General features: G+C 37.4%; 1 protein-coding gene and 1 long non-coding RNA gene across 4 annotated transcripts in view; one reads left to right on the top strand and one right to left on the bottom strand.

The window, feature by feature from the left end:
• Positions 1 to 27,568, bottom strand: part of TSHR (thyroid stimulating hormone receptor) — a 153,187-nt gene that overhangs the window by 38,986 nt on the left and 86,633 nt on the right. The window contains exons 3-7 of one of the 3 annotated variants that reach the window (XM_025443529.3): positions 25,740 to 25,814; positions 9,166 to 9,240; positions 6,588 to 6,662; positions 5,108 to 5,185; positions 1,890 to 1,958 (exon numbers count right to left, since the gene is read on the bottom strand). In XM_025443529.3, the coding sequence (XP_025299314.1) occupies positions 1,890 to 1,958; positions 5,108 to 5,185; positions 6,588 to 6,662; positions 9,166 to 9,240; positions 25,740 to 25,814 (372 nt within the window). The remainder of the gene's footprint in view (positions 1 to 1,889; positions 1,959 to 5,107; positions 5,186 to 6,587; positions 6,663 to 9,165; positions 9,241 to 25,739; positions 25,815 to 27,568) is intronic. The other 2 variants (XM_035720018.2, XM_049113368.1) reach the window with 2 other exon arrangements.
• LOC112657490 (uncharacterized) lies at positions 1,851 to 12,268 on the top strand. Its single transcript, XR_003135057.2, has 3 exons — positions 1,851 to 2,182; positions 9,616 to 9,683; positions 12,043 to 12,268. It is a non-coding gene; the product is annotated as an uncharacterized LOC112657490 (long non-coding RNA).

Below are 27,568 nucleotides of genomic sequence, written 5' to 3'. Positions count from 1 at the left end.
CTCCCAAATCAGAACAAGACTGCTTTGGGGTGCTTGGGTGGCTCAGTCAGTTAAGGATCACCTTCAGCTCAGCTCAGGTCATGAGCTTGGTGGGGGGGATTCTGGGATTAAGCCCCCGCTTAGGGCTCCCTGCTCAGACAGGAGCTTGCTTCTCCCTCTTCCTCTATGTGCACTCTCCCTTTCTCTCAATCAACCAACCAATGAATCAATCTTAAAAAAAAAAAAAAAAGAACAAGACCACTTCATTTACATGTATTTTGTTTGTTTGCACCCAAGGTCACTGCATATGATTGTGTAGGATATTCACTTCACCCAGCTTAAGTGTGGTCCATGGAGCATCATCATCATCATCACCTGGGAGCTTGTTAGAAATGCAAAATTCTGGGCCACTTAATATCTGTTTAATCAGATTCTGCATTTAAATAAGATCCCAGATGAATTATATGTTCAATAAAGTTTGAGAAGCAGTGTACAACACAATGGATCCAGGACAATAAGCCTTCAGATTTGTGATGACCACTTCCAGAATATAAAATAACTATGTATGAAATATTTAAAGGGGGAAAAAAGGTGGAGTCACAAAAGAGTAAGCAATAAGACTGTCAAAAATGAGCATGCAAATGTTTTGAAAAAGCAAATAGCAATTCTGGAACTGAAAAAAAACACTCAGTGATGTTTTATAAGATAAACACAAAAATCTGTGGTTTGTTGTTCTAGTTGACTCTTACCATGGTGTTTTTTCTTCTCCTATGTGTGAAGTTTGACTGTGATTTTGATGGGTATAGATCTTTAAAAAAGCTGGGGGCCTTCATTGTTTTTTTTTCCCCTCTGCAAAGGTTTTCATTTATTTCTGCCAGGAATCAGAAGATACTGCAAGGGTGGTACCAGTCCAGCTCTTATCCAGGTTTGCTGGCTTAATCCAGGAGTTTCAGGTTTATATTACTTCCCTGTCTTCTCACTGCACTGCATACAGCCTTGCCTCTTGGCACCATTGATGTTGGTTGCTGCCCCTAACAAACTCAACCTTCTTTAAGCATCCAGCACTTTGGTTTCAGCTCCTGGTTTGCTAGTTTATTTCCCTTTCTTGATGCTATGACAGAATATAATTTTTTTAAATGTATGATCTAGTTGCTTTATAGTAGGAAGACTCTACAAATTAGTCCACCACAATATGGGAAGCAGACTCTACTAAAGTTGTTTTTTCACTTATTAGATATTAGGTTAAAACACAAATTAGTATGGCTGAACCAGTCCACAAGCTCTTAGACACAAAGCATGCCCTGGTGTAGATACTGGGGGCCACAAAGACCTGACAGGAAAGTACAGCAAACACAGAACCGTATATAAGTGACATTCTTTTTGCCAACAATTTAGGCATTATTTATTTTTTGGGGGGCAGGCAAAAGTTGGGTATGGCTTTTTAGCTATTTCTGAAGGAGTCAGATAAGATATAAACTAAATCTTTCTGAAAATGTGCCAGAAAAAAACAAAAAAGAAAAACCTTTCTGAACAGATTTGGACTTAATTAAAGACATGCTTTACTTCCTGTACCTATACAATGTACCCTCATGAACATTTACACACACACACACACACACACACACACACACTCCTACAAGGAAATTGAAGGTGACACCCTGGTTCTCCATTTTATCAAGGATAAAAGCTTTGGGATTTAGAATTGGAGTCATTGTAAGTGTTTGCTAAAGCTGGCTCTTGTCAAGTTCCTTAACATCATCCCCAAGTTTTGATCATACTCACTCTGGGGTTGAGGAATGCTCTGGACGCACCTTTCTCTAACAGAATTCTGACCCATTGGATGCTCCCCCATTGGATGGGGTTGGGAATGTGGAGGAAGATAGTGGTTTCCATGGCTACCCTTGACTTACACAGCATCCAGTTTTGTCCCATTGAAAGCATGTCCTTGGATTGAAGTAAAGCCATTGTTGTATAGTTTCCTACAATCAACAGAGAGAGGAGGAATCAGTGACCTATAAGAAGTGAGGGTTGGTCTTCATTTCTGCAGAATCAGAAATGTGCATGAAGGTTCTCAGGTCCCATAAGAAAACTTTACAGTATGTTTTGCTTCAGACATAGAATATTTCCCAGTTTGAATCCCCATTTTCCAGACAGCTCCTAGTAACTTCAAGCTGTTTCTCAGAAAAGCAATGACATGCCACTGGTAAGAATTTTTAAAAAATAATCTACCTATACCCAAAAAAGAAGAGTTTCAGGTAATAGTTAACCCAATGTCAATAATGGAGGAATAACTTCAGTTTCTTAAGACGAACATTTTCAAAGACACTGCTCATCTGAACACATACATTGGTTTTATATTTTTCTGCTTAAATTGTTGTTTCAGATTTGTATTTTATCCATATTTTTATCCTCAGGGCTTATCATAGATTAAATGCTTAATGATTGCGGGCTGAATTGAGTTAAACTTCAAAGACAAATCTAAGAATGTAGATAGACCATGTCCTTTTGTGGAAATTTTGATGTTTTAAATTGTTGCTATGTTCTGCAACTAGTTCATTAATGCAGTGATTCCATGGGCTGGACTGAAGTGCCCTTTCCTCTGTCTCCTAGTCGGTCTACTAAGAGGTGAAGGGGACTTGCCAAAGAAAGACACACTGATATAGCACTGTTGGGACTCAGGATTTGTGACCTCAAAAGTGATTCTCCCCACCCACCTAGAGGAGAAGGAGCTCTAGCCATGGAAGCTCTGTCTCCACAAGGATGCATGGGAGTTATTGGCATGTGATAAGAGAAGGCAGCCATGACCCCAGTCAAGTACAACTAGTAGCAATTGTAGGGGAACTCTGAAAATGACTCTGTCCACCACCTATCAACTCTGGTGACATATTAGGAAGCTTACAAGAGACTCTAAATTTGGAATTAGACATGGCTCTGTTGCTTCACAGTATATGGATCCTGAGAATTTCCTAACCTCTATTGTTCTTGGTTTTCTTATCTGTAAGGATTGATAATAATACCTAATCAAAAAGTTGCTGGGAGGATCAAATAGCTGTATATTTATGAGTGTGGGGCACTTACAAGAGGACCACATTAAAGGAATACCCTGAAAAATTGGATTTATCCTCCACTGTTGTAAAGAATTGGGAGTAATCTTTGTTGTTATTTTTGATTTGTTTTAAATAATAATCACACAACGAGTTTAATTCCAGCTACTAATATGTCCCGGGTTAGGACTGCAGGACACAGGGGAGCTAGGCACAGAGGCTGAAGAGAATTCTGAGAGATAAGTTATTCTTTTTCTGAACTAGAGTTCTTTTATGTATGTGTGAGAATTATATACTTGGGATTCCTATTTTTCTAAACTTTGTTAAGAGTCCTAGACAATGAAAATATTATTTGTTGGAATTACATTTCAGAGATTAAATAAAACTCTTTTTGGGAAAATTGGCCTTGGAAAGGGAAAATAAGGAAGGAAGAAAAAATAGTGAAGAAGAAGGAAAAAAAGGATTGCAAACTTTGATTGGAACTTTATCCTACCAGGAATGTGTATACAAATTTGCTGTTGGATGCATAGCCTCTCATGCAGTTTTTTTTTTGAGCATGAACTTCAAAGAAGCAAGGACTTTCAGAAATGTAAAAATAATCATCTGAAAAGATAATGGGCAACCAATGCCATCCGCAACTCTCGATTTCAGAAAGCATAGGATTCCCTCATTCAGATGTTTTTTAAAAATGCCTAGTGTGCCTCGTGCTCGGTGGGACAAGTTGCTGCTTTCACTTGAGAGGGCTGCTGAGGATATGGGTTTTTTTTAAAAAAAAAAAAAAGCTGAAATGTGAAGGTAACCTTTGGTAAAAAATTGAGAAAGGAGTTGACACACAATAAATGGTTAAGTGGCACAATGGAAACCTTTACAAAGGAGGCAAATAGCCTTCAGGTTTGGGACTGAGCACACTAAGACTCCAGGTTTTTGGGGTGTTGTCAAATGAAATGGTGGCTGAAAAAAATCTCTCATCTTTTCAAAAGACCTCTCCTCATGTTTCAAGGAGAGAGATGAACTGAAATGCTCCACTGCTGGTAGAGGCTCAGAGGTTGAGGCAGCTTCATTGGGCTTAGATTGATATAGAATGGCTTGGAAGTAGCCCCACACTAAGAGTTGTGGGGATGCTTGGATCAATTTTCCTGGGGGATAATCCAATCAAGTTTGTATATGATAAAGAACCCCTGGACTGTAGTGTGACCAGATCAAGGGAACTGGGTAACAATCAAGGCAAAGAAGCTACCAGGCCTGAGCTTGGGCTGCGGTACTGAAGCTAGAGAGAAAGGATCCTTTGGACAACTCTAGTTTGTGGCTAATTTGGTGAGAGAGGGGAGTTCTCTATCAGTTTGGGGAATTAACTTATCTTTTATACCTCTACTAGACTTCTTTATTAGAACATTTTGTAATTTTCTCTGATAAACACCACCTTTTGAACATCTAAAGAGCGAGACCCACTCAAACTCTGAAAAATAATAATGTAGAGAAACACTCTTTTCTATTCAATATGACTTTGTAGGAACTTCATAATAATTGTGATGACTGAGTTGAGTGTGAGTGCAAAGAGCATGCGAAGCTCTTGGTTGCACCACTTTCTTATTCAGTGACCTTGGATAAGTCACTTTAATGTGTTCTAACCCCCGGTTCTTCCCCTATACAATGGAGATATACTAGAATACTGTATTTTACAAGGTCTGCAGGTCAAATCTGGTCCACTACTTGTTTTTATAAATTAAATTCTATTGGAAAGACAGGCTCACTAGTATATGTACTGTGTATGGCTGCCCTTTCCCCACTATGGGAGAGGTAACCAGTTGCCACAAAGGCCATGTGGTCGGTAAGACCTAACAGTCTTCTCTAGATAAAGTGTGCCTACCCTACCACTTATATAAGGGAATACCTGTCTTATTACTTAAACCATTTTATCATTTATTTGAGTATCATACCATAAGGCAATGCTCTTATTTAGCTATGTGAAACCTTTAGTTAGATCATTAAGCACATGCTTGATGTTTCTTGGAGGGGCTGTAAGATATGACAATGGTCCAAATATCAATTCAGTTGTTAGCCGGAGTGGGAGTGGCAATACTCACAGTGTCAGGGTTTCATTGCACAGCCCCTGGAAAGCATTGGCAGGGATGGAAGCCATGTAAGGGTTGTCTGTGATTTCACTACAAGAGAGGGACAAAAACACTTGGTGAAAAAAATGCTTTCCTTTTGGTGCTGGGCTGACTCTTGCTCCACCTATGCACTCAAATAAAGAACTTGATGCGATTTCGTTTAATCTTGTTCATTTTTAAGTTTCGCTGACCCTTCTTAGCTGCTGGTGGCTCAGAGGGTTCAGTGAGCTAGTGAGAGCTGTCCCAGAGGGACACGCACTCACAGCTCCACAAATGTGCAGTAAGTAATTGGGCTTTTGATATGGGCTGAAGTCCCTAACTAAATCCTCTTTGCAAGGGGAGAAGATGGGCCTTGAAGACTTCTTGTAAGTCTGTGACAGATACTTTGTCCTTAGCAACTAGGATTTTCTAAGTGTTTGAAACCTCTAAAAAGGGTTGGTAGAGTGGGATCAGTGGATTTCTTTCTACGAGTGTTACTGAAGTGTCCTCTACTTGCAAAACACTGCCAGGCAGATGCTCCTGGAAAACATTTCTGTGCCAATCTAGTTGCTAGAAATCTGCCTTCTGCAGCAAAGAAGCATGGTCAATTTTTTTTCTGGCAAAATTCTGAGAGTTCAGATCCTATCACTCCACATTTTTGTTGACTTTGTAGTGCAGACTTAAAGACTTAACTATGTATAAGTCCTTTTATCTTTATACAATTAGGTAAGACACTTGACTGTGCCACAGGTTTTGGAAAAGGGCACATGGCCACCAATCAGAAGCCACAGGAAGTAGTTTGAACACCACTAGTCACTGCTCCATGAGACTCTGCTCACAAAATCACTTTAATTTCCTATTCCTCCATTTCTTCATTTGTAGAATGGAAAAAACTTATAACTTCCTTTTATGCCTTAAAGGTGGCTGAAGAGTAGCAAACATGATAATGCTATGGGAAAGTGTTTGAAAAGCTATTAAACCTTATGTGGAAAATAAAGTATCATCATTATCATCAAATTTTCCTTCTATTCAATCACTCCCATTAGCAAACAAACATGCCATAATTTGTCCCATCAGACAACAACAACAACAAACAAGAAACCTTTGCTCCTGATCTAGTATCCTGAACTACTGAGATATTGTCTGCTCTATTTAAATAGTAAAACCTTTTAAAAGAGTTTGTAATGGTCACTCTCTCGAGGTCTTCCCTTCTGATTCTTCTTGAGCCAACTCCAACCAGACCTCACCCTAGAGCTCCATTGGAACTGCTCTTGTCAGAAACACCAGAGCTCCATATTACTAATGGTCATTTCCCAGTCTCTGCCTTACTTCATCCACCAGTGAATTTGTCACAGCTGATCACTGCTTCCCCTAGAGACAGTTGCTTCACTTGGTTTCAACCAACCCCCATGGCTGCACCCTTCTTCTTGTCAGTGACAAAATACTGCCAAATATTGCATGTGCGCATACTTACAGTATAAAGAATACATCAGTGGAATAAACTTTGGTCACATCAGGGAATACTCCAAGTCCAGTGTTGAAAATGCCACTAAAATGCATGAAAAAGAAGAGAGAACAGAAATAAGGTAAGAAAATCAACACATAGGAAGTAAAATAAGTTAATAGCTGAAAGCATTGGTTCTGAAGTCACCCTAGAGTCAAATCCTAACTCCTTCATTTGAGTGACCATGGGCAAGTTCCAACCCTTGGATGAAATGTTACTCCCTGAAGATACAACAATCTGATTCCATCCACCAGTGTCAATACATTTTTTTCTTTTTAGAAAAAAATGAGGATTGTTTCAACCAAGCAGGCATCCTATAAATAGGAATTCAGGTTTCTTTCCATGTGTGCATGTGTGTGTGTGTGGTATTTCCCTGTTTTAACTGGAGGGCATTCCAGGCTGCAGTGGAATAAAGAGAGGATAGGCCAGAAAGACAATATAATACCCAACTCCAAGCCAGGCTTCCTCTTTCAAACTTCACATTATATTGTGTTCATTATTTTGCCAAGAATTATTTTCCCATGGCAGTCACCTGGGAGTAGGATGGCAGCAGTGCCATTTAGGAAATAAGTCTAGACAAGGAATAAAATCAATCAAAGACAATGTATTCACTTTCCAAAGTTTGTGTCATCAGGGCAAAAATGTCAAGACTAAAAGTACATAAAACAGTATGAATACAGCGACTCTCAGGCTCCTGGTTAATTTAACATTTGTTGCAGCTACTAGAACATAGGTAGTGGAAGTGGAGATGCTTTTTTTTTTTTTTTTTTTTTTTTTTTTTTTTTTAGAGGCATGGCATGGCATGGCATAGGATGAGATTTAGCCAATAGCAGTAAAGCTTTAAAGAAAGTCTCCCAGCTAGTTCCATTGATAGACCTTCTTAGGCAAATTCTGACCTGACTCCTTTTAGTGGGGGAAGGTATACGATTTAAAGAGAAAACAGGAGCCAGAGATCTGTCACAAAAAGCAAATGGGATATTCCAGATAGCAAAGGAAAGAGTTGAGATTCCATGAAGAGTATCTGAAGAACAGTAAACAGTGAACAAACTAGTCAACTGTAAGAGAGGTTCATGTGGAAATGTGTGTATGTGCCCAGGGTAGAAGCCTTGGGGTTAAGTGGGGACCATATACTGGGGCTGAAAATGCCAGATTAGGGACCAGGACCTCTCTTTTCTTCAAAACCCCAAAAAAGTCCATCTCCTTTCTGATGTGTGTACTCTAATTAACTCTACCTCAAATAAGGTATGTACCTCTTATTTATCACTTACCATTATTCTCCAGTAGAAAAGGAAATTTTTGATTTTATATACAGTATCTTCTGAACTAGATTTTAAGCTTCTTGAAGGTAAGAACAATGTTTTATTATCTTACAGGTTCCCTACAGAGCCCTGCAGACATTAAAGGAACATCATATCAACTAATTATTGATTGATTGAAACTCAAAGTCCACACAAGAGTGATTGCCTTGTCTCATAAGTTTTTTTTATTTCCTAGATACCCCTCCAGCCACATTTCCCATCATTATCCTCTTCTATGCTCCCTGCATCTCCCACTCCCACTTCTTCAATACTGGACTATTTTTAGGGCTCCAAATGAGCTTTATGGTTCTACACCTTTGTGTCTTTATTTTGCTATTCCATACACCTGTATTTTTCTTCTCCCCTGCCCCTGTCTTTCCCTGGATAACTTCTATTCATCCTTAAAGACTTAATTCATAAGATATATATGGATATACACTTTTATTTAAAAGCCCTAGATGGAAACAAATATCTTAATAATGATTATTTCTGGGTATTGGGATTAAGGTTGATTTAAATTTTTTCCTCTCATAATGTTTTTGTGTTCTAATCTTTTACAAGGCATGTGAGCAAGAAAGAAGGGAAGAAGGGACAGATTCTTCCAGTTGGTGTCTAGAGGACCTAAGGCCATACATACACATTCATTGGACACATTTTTACTGAGCACCTACTCTGTGCCAGGCAGTAAAGGCACAATAGAAAGCAAAAGTGCTGTGGTCTCTGCTCTCAGGGAGTTTGTAGTTAGCTCTTAAGTTGCCCAAAGCAAAGCAATAATAGTGTTGTCCCTTCAATTTTTGTCCCTCAAACCTCCAAGAATTTGAATTTTGCCCTTTGTGGCCTTTTTTCTGTGTAATGGTCACTTTAATATTGCTGTGATACCTATTTCCTAATTAAATTGAGCAATGGAGCTTCAAGAGTTTTTTGTTTTATTTTGTTCTGTTACATTCCATTTAAAGACTGTACGTATCATGGTATTTTCTCCCTTGTTTCCCTTGGATCAAGCCTTTGGTCCTAGCATTATGTGCTGACTTTTAAATACGTTTTACAAATATGGATCATTTCACTCTATACCTTGTCTGATGGGTAAGTGTGGGGAGTAAGTCACAGGATAAATCACATCCTATACCATATACCACTAAAATGATCCTGGCCCACATCATCCTAGGGTGACTCCTGGCAAGCAACAGCATTATAATTCTCTTAAAAAAAACCAAACAACCCAACAAGGTAGGATGGGATAGGATACTTACAGGAACTTCAGGAGTGGGAGCTCTTTTAGGGCGTCAGGGTCTATGGATGTTAAGCTTCTGGTATTCCGAATCTCTCTGCAAGAGTTACAGGAAACACCATACACCATGGATGTATTCACCATAATACATCCATTTCTGTTCTTCTCAAAGTAAAAATATGAATCAGGTTTAACAAATGTTCATGAGAAGAAGTCACATTTATGTGGTGCCCTAGGGAGTGTTTCTACTGGGAATCAGTCCCATCAGCAAGCTCTTCCTGGCTCCTTCCAGGGACACATTGGCTAATCAGCTCTCCCCATCACTGACCTAGTTCCAGTCCATTTGAATTATGGGTGATCTTTCTCTTAATTGTAGTCTCACAACCTTCCCTCCGACCAACTTTTTATATTTAAACAGAAAAAAAAAACCCTCCAATGGTTTGTTAAGAACAAATATCTTTATTATTAATAGGATGGATCCTCCCCTGGAGTGGGAAGCTGAGCAGACTAAATGATGGATGATAGCAAGGCAGTAGAGTGGTAAGCTTCCTCTGTCGCTTGCTATTTTGGAGGTAGTGGATGTAGTGAGTCTTAACAGTTCACTTGAGTTTATTTTCTATACCAGTAACTTAAGACTTTAGCACATGTGATGTGACATCATGTATGTCTGCAACTTACATACCTAGATTTATATACATCCCAATCAAAATGCATAGTTAGCATTAGTGAAGTTCATGACTGTTAGAAATAGGTTCTTATTGGTAAAATTGAATGTATTCAACACTATGTAGATTGGTTGAAAGAATTTAAAGGCACTCCCTATGCTTATATAAGGAGGACAGAAGAACCCAGTAAGACTTGGATCCTTTCCCCTTATGGATGGCACCTAAGGCTAAAGGAATCTGCATCTACTCACTGATAGTAACAACTAAAAGGCTTAGGATCTGGCTGGAGGTTTTTTTTTTAAACAGATTTATTTATTTGAGAGAGAGAGAGAGATGGAGAGTGCGCACGAACAGGGGGAGTAGCAGAGGGAGAGGGAGAAGCAGATTTCCCTCTAAGCAGGGAGCCTCAGGCTGGGCTCAATCCCAGGACCCTTGGATCATGACCTGAGCCAAAGGCAGATGCTTAAAACCAGCGAAGCCACCCAGACACCTCTGGCCCTGGACTTTTAAAAACGGTTTTACTGGAGGAGAACTTTCATAAAATTCATGTATTGCAGGTATAGAATTAGGTAATTTCTAGCAAATTTATAGAACTGTGCAGCCATCATCACAACCCAGTCTTAGAACATTTCTATCAAATGACAAAAGTAACCCATTTGCAGTTAATTCCCACCCCTCCCCCATGCCTAGGAACCATGGATCTGCTTTCTACCTCTGAATTTGCCCTATCTGGACATTTCATATAACTGAAACGGCATCTTCTTTATCTGACTTCTTTCACTTAGTGTGATGTCTGTGTAGTTCATACACCTTCATAGAATCCCTCAAAATCAAGATCGTACATGGAAAGAACCACTTTAAAGTAGATTTAAAATTCTGTCCTAAAATAAATAAATAAATAAATAAATAAATAAATAAATAAATAAATAAAATTCTGTCCTGGTTTGAAATGAAAAACCCTGTTTTTTGGGAGCTCTGTGTGTCCTGGGTAAACTGGGATTGTTGGCTACTTTATTGCACAATCCCATAGCTGTTCTGGCTTTGTCCTGCTAAGATACTTTTAGATGCTGCTGAGTTGAGGTCTTCTCTCTCTGCATGGTGAGCAATAATCTCATCACCAGAGCTATCCATGTGGGGAGAAGGGTTTGGGCTGCTGTCAATCAAATATAAACTAGTTAGGAGAGTTTGGAAACTGAGTGTGGTTTGTGGTCTGGGAAACTGCTCCATGAGAGACTATTGTTGAACGAGCCAGACTTGAGTGAGTGGCTCAAGAGACTGTCACAGTGAAAGGCAGCCAGCTGAAGCAGCTTTAGAGGTAGCGAAAGAGAGAAGTGAGCAACTGCTGTGGGTTCCAGCTAGTTCAACTAGGCTGCAACCTACGGGTGGCTCTCAGAGCAGAAAGAGGAGGCTGTGAGGAGAGGGGAGACGCAAAAGAAGTGGTTTCTTAGGGGAAATATAACATAGACAAGAGTTACCACAAGAAAATATCAAGGAAAAGAAGCTGCTTTCTGAGTTAAGAAGACAGTCAGCTGCTCATGCTCCCAAGTGACTTAAAAAAAAAATCTGTGCTGAGATAAAGATAAATACTGATGACCTCACTTATATGTGGAATCTAAAAAAGCCAAACTCAGAGAAATAGAGAGTATTGTGATGGTTACCAGGGGCTGGAGGAGGGTGGTGGTGGTGGTGGATGGGAAGGTACCGATCAAAGGGTACATCTATTTATAAGATTTACAAATTCTGGGGATCTAATACACAGCATGGTGATTATAGCTACTAATATAATAATGATACTGTGTTACACACTTGAAAGTTGCTAAGAGAGATCTTCAGTGTCCTCACCACAAAAAAAAAAAAAAAAAGAAATGTAATTATGTGACAGGATGGAAGTGTTAGTTAATGTTACAGTGGTAATCATTTTGCAGTAATATAAGTGTATCAAATCAGCACATGTACACCTTAACTTTACCCAGTGTTATGTGTCAATTAGATCTTAAAACTAGAAAAATATAATCTCTGCCGAAGCACAGAAGGGCGGCGGGGGTGGGGTGGGGGGGTGAGGGAGAGGCATGAACTGCCAGCTTAGCTAAATGGAGACAGATGTCAGAAGTGAAGGCAGTTGGTATAACCTTTTCAAAGATGGGAAGCAATTGCAGCCCAAGAGTGCAGGAGGCTAGCTATGTTGCCAGGAAGCTAGGAACACCAGGAGAAAGAAAACACCTCTATAATTCCAGCACGGCAGGTTGGAATAAAGCCATCCCCCCAGAGTGAGTCTGGACAAGAGCTGAGGATGGCAGTGCCCCTGGATCAGCAGCCTGGGTGCCCGAGTGACTGCATGGAGAAGCACTGACCTGCGCACCTGTCACTCCACCAGTACTGTCCCATGAGCAAGAAATAACTTTCAGTTACCTTAGGGCTGTTACAGATTTTTATTTTTGTCTATTTCTTACGGTTGTTAAACTACCCAAACTAATACATAACAACAATAAAGTTCTTAAAATATAGAGCACAGTGTGAGTTGTGGTCATCTCTGGGTTTGGGAGCTAGGAATGTATAATTTTCATTTTTATTTTATATATATATTTTAAAAAGATTATTTATTAGAAAGAAGAGTATGAGGGGAGGGGCAATAGAAGAGCGAGGGAGAGAGACAGAGAGAAGAGGGGGTCTGACTTCCCGCTGAGGTTGGAGCCTGAGATCCCTACTCTGAGGGGAAACCAAGAGTCAAAGGTCAGAGGCTCAACCAACTGACCAACCCAGGCACCCCTATTTTATCTTGTTGAAAATAAAAAAAAAAAAAGAAATAAAAGGCATACAAAAATTCCTCAAAAAAAAACCAAAGGAATATATATTCTATATAATAATATATATATAATTATAATAATGCAGCACCAGATAGTCTGCTTAAATCTTCAAATATGATCTTTTCTGGAGTAGAGAGACCTAGCTGTGTCAGAGAAATATTTGAGGATCTTCAAGCTTATTGATTAGAGAAGCCCAGCCTTGGAGATGAAAGGGTATAACCAGGGACTGGGTATACTTATCACTCAGGATGGTTCTACCAGCAAGGAGGTAGGAGAACTGACTTAAGTGAAATGGGGAATAATCATCCTCATTTTGCAGACAAAACAACGAGGACACATTTAGCAAGGGTAAATGACTCATCTTCTATTACATAGAAGCAATCCTGGGCCTTAACCTAGGACTTCTAACTCCAAATGCTGTCTTTTTTATTATCTTTTTTTTTAAGTGATGTTTAAAGGAGATCATCCACCAGAACTAAAGGGAAATTTAAATAGTCATTATTGGTTAATTTCCCTTCTTTGGATTTCAAATAAAATGAATATTTAAATGACAGGAGTAACAGTGACTCTAAGTGCAATGATTTCACAAACTAGCAGATCACTAATTTAGCACACATTACGTTCATTTAATCATATGACTAGATTCTGGTCTTTTTCTTCTTCTGAGAAACATTTGTTAATTCTTGATAAAAGCAAAGAACAGAGAAATTGTCTTGTTCAAAGCAGTTCACCTTGTGGTAGACACTTAGCACACTAACTTGTACCCCAAAGAGTATGGGAAATCATCAAAGTGACACAAGAGTCCCCAGGTTGGGGAGAGAGGCAAAAGGAAGAGAAATGAAGGCTTAAATCCTTTGGCTATAAAGAATTTTCCAACTTATTTCCTTCCATTATCTCGGGGCCCCCTTCCCCCTCAACCATTCAACTGGCACTAGATTGTGGCACTATGATCCTCACAGCCTTCAAGATATTTGCCTATACCCTCAACACCCCCAGTTCATTAGGAGAAAGCAAGCCAAGCTGGGAAACAAATTGAGGGCAAAAATGAAGCTGACTTGGTTTTTCACCTGCAAAGATGGGGCCACAGGAGATGAGAAGGCTGCAGCTTGCATGGGCAAGGACTCCTAATTGCAAGGATACCAAATTGGAATGAGACATCTGAAGAGAAGAGAAGCTGCCCCAGCTGTCATAGTTGGAATTTTAAGAAATACAAATACAATAATGGGTAAGACTATGTTGTGTAAAACAAGAAACCGAATGTGAATAACAGCCAAAAACCTAGCTCTTGGCCAGCCCCCAGCTTCTTTTCAACTCTTACTTCAATTTGATTTTCAATTTTTTTCTAGTCTGCTTTTAAGTGCCAATAGTTCCAAAAAAGGGGGGGGGGGGAAGGTAGGCCACTCTGTCTAGTCAAAGACAGACTAGGTCTGCTAGCTCTAGTGGGGAGAGTGAGGAGAGATTCATTAAAACTAAAGGAATACTTATTAGACATTTATTATGTGCAACATTACTGTGTGTTCTGGGAGGTAGAAGTAGCAACTAATTATTTAAGGACTTTATTTTTTTTTTAAGATTTTATTTATTCATGAGAGACACACAGAGGCAGAGAGAGAAGCAGGCTCCATGCAGGGAGCCCAACATGGGACTCGATCCAGGGTCCCCAGGATCAAGCCCTGGGCTGAAGGTGGCACTAAACCGCTGAGCCACCCGGGCTGCCCTATTTAATGACTTTTAAAAAAAGGTACAGCTATGTGTTAGCAAAGCCGTAATTTTGTTACCTTAAATACCTTAAATGCTACACAGTACTGAGGTGAAAACTGGCACTAAGAATTAGGTAAATTAATTTTAAGGTAACATTTTCTGATTGGCTCTTATCACATAAAGTCATCATGTAGTATTTTTACATCAAGATTTAATTTTAAGATTGTGTATATTGAAGGAACCCTTAATTTTTAAAAAGTTTATTTCATTTGACTCTAAAGATAATACATATACATTGTAAAAAGTTTTAAACACATTCACAACAAAAAGATTTAAAACCTCTCATCATTTTGGGATACAAAGAAAATCAGTTTTTTTTTTCTGTCTTTAAGTATGTTTTATGTTTTTAAAACAGCATTATGTCAAAAGTAATTCCTCTGGGATTAAACAGTCAATTACAACAGATTTCTAATGGTTGCTCAGTATTTCATATTAAACCCTTCTCCTAGCTAAGCATTTGAGTAGTTTCCAAATTTTTGCTGTTATAAATTAACTCTGAGACAAATGGCTTTTATGTAAATTCCATCTCACTCTGTCTATTTTCTTAGGGAAAATGTATAGAATTGGAATTAGTTAAAAAGTATAAAGTCTGTCAAAGCTCTTGGTGTATACTAGATCCTTAGCTTCTAAAGTCCTGATTTTTAGACTAACAGTAACTTTTCAGTAATAGTCTATAAATTCAGAGAAAAAGTTATTTCCAAATTATCAAGACTTTTCAATGAGAGAAATCTTTATTCTACTTTGGTAATTATCAGTGAAGTATTTCACCACTAGCACTCTGTAATTAAGGGAAAAATAATCTATAACTGAAAGGTGATATTCATGATATTAATGCATCTTTTAATTTATTGCAGAATTAAATAATAGAAGTTAATTAAAGAGAGTTTGTATCTTTAGAGTTTTAAAGCAGATTGAAGAAAATGTAGGTTTACTACCAGATTTTCTACTTGAAATAGGACATTAAAAAAGTGATTTTCCAAATTGCCTGGAAGATGCATACAGCTAATTGCATGATTATCTAATGATCAGACTAAGACCGGTACTCTTGAAACCCCCAATAAATCCACTTGACTCAATTTAATGAAGCAGTGAATAGTAAATCTTATTACACTGCCATAAATCACACTTTTTATTTACCTAGTTATAGAATTTTTTTTACTTGTGATTTTTAAAACGTCCACATGAAAGTAAAAACATCTTTCTGATGGTAGCATTTTCTTTATTTCTGTTTTTAATTGAAGAGATACTGTGGTTTTGTGTTAGTTTTGAAGGCAGACACTCTTACTGTCAAATTCTGACTCAGAAAATTCTTAGCAGAGTAAATTTGGGCAAGAACCCTGTAAGGTATGTGTTACCATCTTTATTTTATATAGTGGAAACTGAGAGTGAGATTAAGTAGGCTAAGATATGTGAAGCACTTTTAGCAGAGTTCTTGCCCATAAAAAGTATTTAGTAATTGGTAGCTGCTGTTAGGAGTAACAAAGGCAACAATCCATGTGCTATTGGCTTCTTTATAGAAAAGATAAAATAGAAGATGGAAGTGGCCAGTGTTTCATCATTTTACTGGTGTAAGTCTTTACCAAATATATATTTAGGGGGGCACCTGGATGGCGAAGTTGGTTGAGTGTCTGACTCTTGGTTTCAGCTCAGGTTGTGACAGGGTTGTGAGGTGCAGTCCTGAATGGTTATTCATGTTTAGTGTGGAGTCTGCTTGAGATTCTCATTCCTGCTCCCTCTGCCCATCCTGCTCATGTTCTCTCCCTTTTTCTCTCTCTCAAATGAATAAATGAATCTTTGAAAAACAAAGTATATTTTGAGGGCCACACTATATCCCAGCTGAAGTTTAAAACCCAGGAGGACTGATTTGTGTCCACTTAAGACTCTCAATACTTTGTAAAGAAACCTGCCACTCTTGGAACTTTCTCTTACAAATCCTCAATGCCTTTTATTCATTGTTAACTGAGATATAATTGCTACCTCTTCTGGATATCTGTTGCTGTATAATAAATTACCCCAAACTAAGTGGCTAAAGTAACCATTTTATTATATAGCTCACAATTTTGTGGATTAGGATTTTAGGGAGTGGTAAACTGGGCTTTTTTCCTGCTTCATGTGGCATCCACTGGGATCATTGGTTGTTTTTTAGCTGTTATCGGGGTCAATATAGACAGTCTAAGATAGCTGTGCTTCTATGCCTGGCCCTTTGAAGGTGATTGTTAGAAAGCTAGGCTTGGGGACACCTGCATGGTACAGCTGGTTAAGTGATGACCTCTTGGTTTTGTCTCAGGTCTGATATCAGGGTCATGAGATTGAGCCCCATATAGGGCTCTATGCTCAGTGCAGAGTCTGCTTAAGTTTCTATCTTTAAAAAAGAAAAAGCTAAGCTCAGGTAGGCCCTTCTCTATCTCCTTATAATAATTCAGGGCTTTCCCATGTGGTCTCCCCTTCAGCAGAATTCTTACACAGTGACTTAAAACTCCAAGCATCTAAAGCAAAAGCTGCCAGTTCTCTTAGAAACAGGGCCTAAAAATGCATATCACTTCCACTGTAGTCCATTAAAATACTGGACAAACATTTCAAAATTTGACAAAACCAGAAATTGATAGGCTCAGGAAGTCCAGAAAGCCCCAAGTAGATTAAATAGAAAGAAAATGTCGGGACACCTGGGTGGCTCAGCGGTTTGGTGCCTGCCTTCAGCCCAGGGCGTGATCCTGGAGACCCAGGATTGAGTCCCATGTTGGGCTCCCTGCATGGAGCCTGCTTCTCTCTCTCTGCTTCTCTCTCTGCCTGTGTCTCTGCCTCTCTTTCTGTATCTTTCATGAATAAATAAATAAAATCTAAAAAAAAAAAGTAGGAAAGAAAATGTCAACTAGGTATATTATTTTGAAAACCAAAGTCATAAAGTCTTAAAAGCAGCCAGAGAAAAAGGACATGTTTCTGTGGGAGAACAATGATAAGAACAGGAATGACTCATCAGAAACAATGGAGGCCAGATGACATCGAAAGGTATCTTCAAAGGGCTGAAACAAACTGCCTTGCCAGAATTCCATACCCAGCTAAAATAATTTTCAAATATTAAGGTAAAATAAAATTATCTTCAAATAAAGAAAGCTGAGAAAATCTGTTGCCAGCAGAACCACACTAACATGCTAAAAGAAGTCCTTCAAGTTAAAGGAAATGATTGGATCTATGGCAGGAATTAAAACTGGAAACTTTAAATATGTGTGTATATATAAGAGACAAGTTTCTCTTTACTCAAATTCTTTGAAAGTCAGAACTTAAAAATTTTAGTAATGTACTCTGGTATTTATAACCTATATAGAAATTTAATGTATGATAAAAAATACCACAAAATTTGGGAGGAGGTAAATGCTATAATAATTTAAAACATGGGTATTGGTATAATAAGCCTTCTTGGTAGACTATGATAAATGAAGGATACATTTTATAATCCCTTGAATAACCACAAAAAATATTACAAAGAGTGAAAAAGTTAGAAGATAAAGTTGAATAAAATACTAAAAAACATAAGCAAAACCAAACTGATTAATCCAAAAGAAGACAAAGGAAGCAAAAGAGAACAAAGAAGACAAATAGAAAACAAATTAGAAGATGACAGATTTCGATCCAATTGTATCAATAATTGTAGTAAATGCAATGGACTTACTCCAATTGAAAGGTAGAGATCATCAGATTGGATATAAAAGCAAGGTCCAATTACATAAAATATATATAAAGACCATAGAGTTATGGAACCCGTTTTTTTACTTTTACTGTAAACTTACAGTAGCTACTTCAGAGAATTGGTGCAGATTGAGTAAATATGTGTTGAATGTTTAGCATAGTGTTGGGACACAATAGGTTCTCAATTAAGGATAGCTGAACATATGTGAGTCCGTACACACATATACCAAATGTTCTATCACTCAGATTTCTCATTAATTCAGACTGGCCTTCTAGTTCAATTCATTATTTTAAAGGAGCACTTTGAGAATATACCTAATTGTTCCATTTTGGGGCTTTGATTTGATAGTTTCTTTGCAATTAGGTGTGGGTGATTGGTACATTTAGCATACTGCCTTGTGGAGACTATTATCATTACACATTTGTATTGTTATCACAAATTTTAAGTTTTATAGAGCAAAAATAAGTGATTCAATGATAGATTCAGGTGAAGAATCTAATGTAGATGGGGGTGGAATCAAGGGTATGTATAAGTAATATTCAGGAAGAAAGATAAATAATTATTATAGTTAGTAGGCAAAGAGAGAAATGAAAAAACTTTGCAGACATAGGCAAAAGCATTTGAAGGCCGTCAGGTGGGGAAGATCTTGGATTGTTCAAGGAATTAAAGAATACAGGTGTGCAAGAATGGAGCAAGATGAAGAAGCAGAGGTGGGCGGGGTGGGGTGGGGGGCAGATGTAGTCTAGGGCATGGAAGTTTTCACTGAAACCCTTGGATTTATCCTAAGAGCAAAATCACTGGCTATTGTGCAGAAATGGATTAGAGGAAGTCTAAACTGGAAAGATGAGTTAAGCTATGAAATTACTGTACTTCAAGAAATTATGATGGCTTGTGCAGGGGTTGTGCAAATACAAAGTTTTTTGTATATTCGAGTAGTAGAATCAACAGGAAATGGTGAAGGATTAGTAGGGGGTGATAAGGAAAGAAGGTACAGTGATACTCTTAGGTATCTGGAATTTGCAGTAAGATAAATGGATGTGCCATGTACCAGCTCAGCAAATAGTGGAGGAGTGGTGGATTTCCTTTTGGAGCATTTAAGTAGTGAGATACGTGGGAGACATCTCAGAGGAGACATTAAGGAGACTGATAGGTAAATGGCCTAATGCAAAAAAGAGATGACTACACTAGGTATATAAACTTGAGAATAGTTGGATAAGGTCACATGGGGAAGAATCATAGAGTAAGAAGAGAAGATACAGCCTTGGGCCATATGGAACCCCAATGTTTAAAAGTGAGGAAGGAGAATGAGCCAGTGAAAGACCAATATGATAGAGGATGACCAGGAGTGTGGAATCAGAGGCCAAAGGAAGAAGGTTCAGGCAAGAATGAAATGATCCAGTATTTTGAATCCCGTGTACAGCGGTATGACCACAGGAATGGTCATGTATGTGTACAGGAATGTGTATGTGTATGTGTACAGGAATGACCACAGTTTTAGCACAATGTTAAACATAACTGTACTTAACTAAATGAATACATAGCTCTTTATCTTTGGAAAGCCAGCTCTAGGTCACCAATGATTTTAGCGCATATTTTCTACCATCTCAATTCCTATCAGAGAGCACAATCTAAGCAAGAACTGGGAAGCCAGCTAATAGGAGAAGTACAGTGCATTAGCAGGAGAAGGTTGAAAAAGCAGTGAAGGGATGGTGAGAAGTGGGGATGATGAGCTACGACTCCTCCTGTGGCTCTAACTCAGCCTATTTACCAAATCATGTCACTGAAAAAGGGACAGGGAGAAGGAGGGCAGCTGAGGAAGGCCATCCATGCAACAGAGTAACATTATGTTTTGAACTACTAATGTTAGCACTGAGGCTTTTCAGTAAGTGCTAGCAATATGCAATGACATTGACCCTCAGCACGCCTTAGTTCAGTATCTATTCTTGCAGCAAATCCAACCTGGTAAGGGACTCTGCTTCATAAATAAATCAGAGGGCTTTAGTTCTCTGCTGGGGAGTGCCAGGGAAGTTGGGCTGAAGATGAGTAGATGAGACAAATCATTCTATATTAACATTGGGTTTCATGCTTTCTATCTATTTCAATTCTTTGAGGGAAGGAGAGGAGAGGATTTTTTAGCTCTGTTTCTCTCATGCAAATAGCGTAATGCTTTGTTTCTAGCCATTGCTTAACAAATGATTACAGAATAAAGATGTTAAGCATTTGTGTGGTAGGAATCCAAAAGTTTTTACTTACCTTTGTGCCAACTAAAACTATTTATAGGTAATAATGTAGAATATATATTAGGCAAATCTGAGAATGCAAGATGCATTCTTTTCTCTTTTTTTGTAAAGATTTTATTTATTTATTCATGAGAGAAAGAGAGAGAGAGAGAGAGAGAGAGAGGCAGAGACACAGGCAGAGAGAAGCAGCCTCCATACAGGGAGCCCGATGTGGGACTGGATCACTGCACTCCAGGGTCGTACCCTGGCCAAAGGCAGAGGCTTAACTGCTGACCCACCCAGGGGTCCTAAGAAATGCATTATTTTCCCATTTTCTGAGATAGCAGACTGAATACCTCATACACACATAAGAGAAATATCCTTTTAAAAATCCACTTCCAAATTCATCCTCTTTTTAGTATTTAATAGTTTTCTTTGACCTACGAAATAAACTCTTTTGCTCAGAGGGAGAAAATTGGTATATCTAAGAGAAATGTTAACAACTAGAATCTTTATGAGGAAAAGGCCATAATGATAACAAAACAGTTGATTTTAAGAGCTGCAGGGTGTATATAGAGCTTTGTTACAAGTTAGTTTCTTTGATTTTTTTGGAGAAAGGGGCAGAGAATCAAGATGATATAATAAATGAACATTATATTTGGAGTCTGAAGATTTGGTTTTGAATTTAAACTATTGACCTTACTGACCTAGATTCTCAATTCTCTTAGATATTGGTTGTACTTTCTTTGGTTTCAACTTACAGCTCCTTTATAAATTTCTTGTGAAAGCTATATAAATAATTTATTTTTAGCCTTCATTTCTAACCTATGTCTTTTTAAAGCTATACACATTTTCTTCTACCTATGACTTTAACTACATCTCATGATTTTGATTTGTTATATTTTTATTGTCATTTAGTTAAAATTGTTTTCTATCATCTATTGTGATTTCTTCTTTGACTTATCATTATTTAGAAGTGACTGTTTACTAGTCAGAGAACATACTTGATTTTGATTTTTGAAAACTATTGAGACTTGCTTTTGTAGCCTTACCTATGTTCACTTTTGATAACTGTTCCATGTGTCCTTGAAAAGAATACGTACTTTGCAATTGTTGGATACAATATTTTATACAAGTCAATAAGGATAAGTTTGCAAATTATGTTCTTCAAACCTTATTAATTTCTTATCAGCATTATTTACTTTTTTGGTATGCATGTTCTATCAGATAAAGCTGTGTTGAAACAAATCCCCACTATGATGGTGGATTATCTATTTTTTCAGTTCTGTTAATTTCTGCTTTACATGGTTTGAAGCTATACTTCTACAGATAAAATTTAGAATCATTGTATCTTTCTGTAGTAATTCTTTTTATCATAATAAAATTTCCCCTTTTATATATATAGTAAGACTTCATGGTTAATATACAGTGGTATACTTATATCCATTTTCTCTTGGTTATTGTTTGCATGTTAATATTTTTATCCATACACTTTCAGTCTTTCAATATTGTTGTGCATAAAGTATATCCCTTATTAGCAACATACAGTTTAATTTTATTTTTATTAACCTATCTGGAAATCTTTGTATTGTAATCTGAATATTAAGTCCTTTTACATTTAATGCAGTTAATGTAAATACTTATTGAATACTTATTATTTGGGGTTAAATCTATTTGTTTCATAATTTCTTTATTCTAATTTCTTGCTCCTTTGGTATTAATTTTTTTTTATGAGACAGAGAGAGAGAGAGAGAGAGAGAGAATAAGCAGGGGAGAAGCAGAGGGAAAGCAGACTCCCCACTGAGCATGGAGCCTGACACCCTGAGATCATGACCTGGGCCAATGTCAGACGCTTAACCCACTGAGCCACCCAGGTGCACCTTGTATTATTTAATTTTTATTCTATTCCTCGTTACTAGTAGCTTGTTATCTATTCTTTTGCAATTATTTTAGTTGTTGCTTTATGGATTAAAACATGTATTCATTATTTATTAATACTGTTACCATTTCTCAGACAATGCAAGAACTTCAGAACACTCTAACACTATTTATAACCCTCCCATCCTTTGTTTATTTAGCATCGTGTATCTTAATTCTGCAGATATATGTAGTCCTTGCTTTGCATGGTTCCAATATGCATAATATTCGTTAACATTATTTAGTTCAATTGAAATAATAGCTGGTCCAGACAACATGGTTCAAATGTGGCTACTGTAATATATTAACTGTGAATAATTGCACAAAGTATAAACTTTGCTGCTAGCTCTTCAATGTGTGCATCACTATGTAAATAACAGATGCATATCATGATAGGTGACCAATTACACCACATCTTTCAAAGTCATTGGTGATTGGTCACTGAGCATCTGTTATTCAGTTCATGCACAAACCGTAAAAGCTGTTTGTGCAGCTGTATTGTTTCCGTGGCTTCCAGTGATAAACCCATATGACATTTTATAAAAGTGGATAATTAAAAGTGGGAACTGGCCAGCAGAAATGAAAGGGCAGCAAAGAAACAAAACGTGATAATGCTGGAAGTGAAATTTGACTTAAATGTAAATGGAGTCATAGGAGAAATAGCTGACCATGTGAGTGTTGATACTGCCACCATTTGAGAGACACTAGATATTCAGTCAAAGGAACTTAATGAAAGCAAATTATTGACATCAATGAGAAAAGTGGTGGCAAATAAAAGAATGAAGATGTCCCAAAAGAAATATATTTTCTGCTGGATAAACAATCAGCTATCACTCTTGTTGCTACTTCTTTGAAAGTTTGTATGTATTTCCCTCCTTTGGCTGCTTTTAATAAGTTTCACTTTGTCTTTTTAAAAAAAAAAAAGATTGATTGATTGATTTGAGAGAGAGAGAGAGAGAGAGTGCATGAGTGTGGAGAGGGGCAGTGGGAGAGAGTTAGAGGAAGCAGACTCCTCACTTAGCAGGAGCCCAATGTGGGGCTCGATTTTAGGGTCCTGAGATCATGATCTGAGCCTAAACCAAGAGTTGGATCCTTAACTGACTATGCCACCCAGGCACCCCTTATCTTTGGTTTTTAATACTTTTCCCATGATGTCCCTTGATGGAGTTCTTTGTATTTATCCTATTGGAGTTTGTAGTATTTCTTATATATGCGATTTGATTCCCTTATGAGTTTTAGTAAATTATCTTCAAATACTGCTTCTATCACTCTTTCTCTCTCCTTCTTTTGAGACCCAATGATAGAGATGCTAGACTTTTTACTGTGCCATATATTTTAAAGATTTATTTATTTATTTGAGAGAGAGCAAGAGCATGCAAACATGCTGGTATGCAAGCATGGGGGCAGAGGGAGAGAATCTTAAGCAAAATCCCTGCTAAGCATGGTGCCCAATGTGGAGCTCAATCTCATGACCCATGAAGTCATGACCAGAGCTGAAACCAGGAGTCAGACACTCAACCGACTAAGCAACCCTAGAATCCCTACTGTGCCTATTTTTAAATTTTCTTTTTTTCTCCATGCTGCAGGCTGGATATATTCTTCTGACTTATCTTCCAGATTACTAATTCTCTTTTGAGCTGTATCTAATCTGTTGTTAAACTCATGTGTTTAGACTTTATTTCAGTTACTGAATTCTTAAGTTCTTTTTTTACAGTTTCCAATTCTATTTTGAAATTCTCTATCTTCTCTTTCAAGTTTTGAATAAAGTAATTATAGTTATTTTAAAGTTTGTGCCTAATAATCCCAGCACTCCAGTATCCTAATATTTGAATCTCCTGTGATCATTTTCTGTTGTTGGTTTTCTTCTCTTGATTTTTTCCCATATATTCTTGTTTTGTTTTGTTTTTTTTATGCGTGGTTATTTTTTATTGATCCAAAGTGAGGCTTTAGTCTTCATGAGGGCTGATCTGTTTCCCATTATTCCATACTTCTGGGATGAAGCTCTGTAGGGATTCCAGCTAAAATCTTGGGGGTTTGTTTACTAAGGCATTATCCTCCTTTACAAGCCCTGAAATCCAATTTTTGGTTTGCTAGTCCTATGAGATTGCCTAAACTTCTATTCCACCTGAGCCTCTCAGTTGTGGCTTACAGTTCACAGAATACCTTAAGAGGAAAACAATCAAATGTTTTTGGGATTTGCTTCTGTCCCCTTAAATCCCCTTAAAACTCCTTAAAGATTTTTTTCTATCTAGCTTCTCTAGGTGCTTTCAGAATAATGATTGATCTGATGTAAGTTTGCCTACAATAGCTAGAAGTAACATTCTGAACCTTAGTGGTCTTGAAAGCAGTATAATATAGTGCATAGGATAAGAATTTTCCAGTAAGACATTTATAGTGTAAAAATTCTGCTCTTCCCTCTTAGTAAGCATGTGACTAAGGAAAACATATTTATCCTCTATGAGTTTACATTTTTCTTGTATAAATAATGGAAAAAATAATCTCTACTTGATAGGGTTGATTTGAGGCTTAAATGAGGGTTATGCACAGAATATAAAATGTTTAGCATGATGTCTAGAACATAGTATTTCTTTTAAAATATTTATTTATCTGAGAGAGAGAGAGAGAGAGAGAGTAGGGGGAAGGGTAGAGGGACAGACTCTTTCAAGCAGACTCCTCACTGAGTGAAGACCCCCATGAGCCATGAGATCATGACCTGAGCTGAAAGATTCAGACACTTAACTGATTGAGCCACACAGGCACCCCTAGAACATATAAGTATACAGTAATAGGTATTTTTGTTTTTTCAAGAAAATAGTTAATATTTCATAGAATTTCATAAAATTAGATGGCTGCTTAGGAGAATGCAATGTGATTATGTGCAACTTTTAATTGATTGTAATGTATTAGAGAAAAAACCTGAATAATTATGAAGTACACTGCCTAGTTTTAATGTGCTAGGCATGGGCTTGGATGCTTATATCATTCAATATTTATACTAACCATATGAAGTTGCAACACTCTAATTACCCTTATTTTACAAATAAGGTATGTGAGACTAGGAAAGATTACATGATTGTGCAAGGTTAGATGGTGAGTGGGCAGGGGAAGCCAGGGTTCAAGCCTGATTCTAACCAACTCCAAGGCCAGAGTTCTTAATACTACTCCTGTTCTAATCTCATGAAGCTACAATTCTCTGAGGAAAAATGTTAGATTTGCAGAATCTTGCAAAGGCCTGGAATCAAGTCAGTAGTCAGTAAATATTTATTGACTCATTGACATCCACACCAATGAAATCTGCTGACACAGTAGTAGTAGAATGAAATGACAATTTAAGAGGAGAACTCTAGTTTTGTCTTTACCTGTCAAACAGGGAAGTGGGATTTTGGACAGATTAACAAACTGTGAGAACCGGTTAAGAATTTAATCACAAATGGAAGTTCTGACCCATGGTCAAAAACCCAGCTGTTTCAACCATTTGAAGCCCCAGAATTATCAATCAAGATTGGCTTGGGTGAGGTCTATGCTGCTCTTTTCATTGTACTTACATGTGAGTCATTTTACTTAAATTGTAGAAGGAATGTGATTCCAGCCGCTGCAGAGTTGCATCTATTGACAAGTAGCTGAATGGCACAAAAATATAATGCAGAGTAGGAAGTTAGTAGGATTGTGAATATCATACATACCCCAAACATATTAATTTTGATGAAACTTCTTTGTCAGGGGCTTCCTAGATCAGGCAACAGGATTTCACTCTAATCTGTTAAAATTGGTTATACTTTTTTCAGATCCTGTGATACCTCAAAGCTTCCCAATTCAATAGGTCCTATTCATCCCTAAGTTTCCATTGAACTGATACTTCCTTCAGAAGTTTTTCCTGAATTTCCTGGTTAGGTCAAAGTTCCCTTTAGTATATTTATTTCATTGTACCAAGAACTTCTTTCACTAATTATCACAGGGCAACTTTCTTGTTGTTTGGATAATATTTGATTTATGTTGTCTGATTAGGCTATACATTCTCTGAAGTGGAGAACTGTGTTTTGGATGGCCTTTGAATTTTGAGTGCCTTTCATAGTGCATGGCAGGTAGTGGACTCTCAATAAATATGTGTTAAGGTAATAATAAATGAGTGAATAGGTGAGTTACTAAAAATAGCAGAAAATGAAAGACATTAGACAAGAACACAATAATTAAAAAAGGCATTTTTAATGGAGTATGTGAAATCATAGGATTAGAAATATAGTTTCAAAGAAGATGAGAAATCTATAATTCTCTAATGGAACATTCCATAGGGTAGTGATTACATATCCACTCAAGACTTCTTTATTTTGATGAAGTAGAAAATTCAAGATTTGTCTTGAACTTTGCAAGCAAAAGATAATTCAAATAAAAGTTTTAAGTATTAAAAGAGAGAAAAGAGAAACTTCTAAGTACAACTTGTCAAGAATGCATAGGGAATATTGTTTCAAATACTCTCCACAAATTCTATTCTTGTAATGAGAATGACTAATGCAGCCAAATTCAATGACTGCTTTCTATTGAGAGGCATCTCTATGATATTTGGGAAAATTAAGAATTAATAGATGGTATCCACTTGTCACAGCATAGATTCTCAACCTTGGCCATACAGTTGAACTACCCAGGAGGCCTTTAAAATTTACATATGTCCAAGACATGATCCAGGATAATTAAGTCAGAGTTTATGAGGGATGATGTGCAAATATTTTTATTTTTAAAAGCTTCCCAGATGGTTCTAATGTGCAGGCAGGGTGAGAACCACTCGTCTATAGTTTGAATTAAGTCTATCACTAAAATATTTTCATTAATACAATGTTTATGAGAGGAGTTATGACAGTTCCATTTGAGCTTTTACCATGGACATTGTGAATATTCTAATGGTCCTGTACTTTCTGTTTTGATTTATCTATCTCTAAATAATTATCCTTTGACTTATCAGGTCTCCCAAGCCATTACCACTTGTGGATACCATTACATAAATTGTTTTGATCCAAATATATCTTTAACATAGAGGAAACAATGGAAGACATTGAAAAGATTAATTTATGGTATAGAGATTGCAGAGATTTATGATGGATGAAGCTGAGCCATCTGAAGGACAAGATTAATTTTGAAGGCTGCAAAATTATTTTCCTAACTCACGATAAATCTATTGCTCTAAATTTTCTCCTGAATTTCTTGGTTTAGAAGTATAAAGCTTTCTCAATGAGTTACTGGGATAGTCATTCTGCCCATGTCATAATAACTGAATTTCTAGTTCTCCAACTGAATTATACATCCTTAAAGAGCTCTTAGAGTTCCATTGTGAAGACAACATATAGGAACCATTTATTCAGTGGGACAAAACAAGTGATTTCCT

The sequence above is a fragment of the Canis lupus genome, chromosome 8 (assembly GCF_003254725.2).
Source record: "Canis lupus dingo isolate Sandy chromosome 8, ASM325472v2, whole genome shotgun sequence".
NCBI classification, from domain to species: Eukaryota; Metazoa; Chordata; class Mammalia; order Carnivora; family Canidae; genus Canis; species Canis lupus.
The sequence above is the reverse complement of the archived record's forward strand: the minus strand, read 5'-3'. Positions and strand labels throughout refer to the sequence as shown.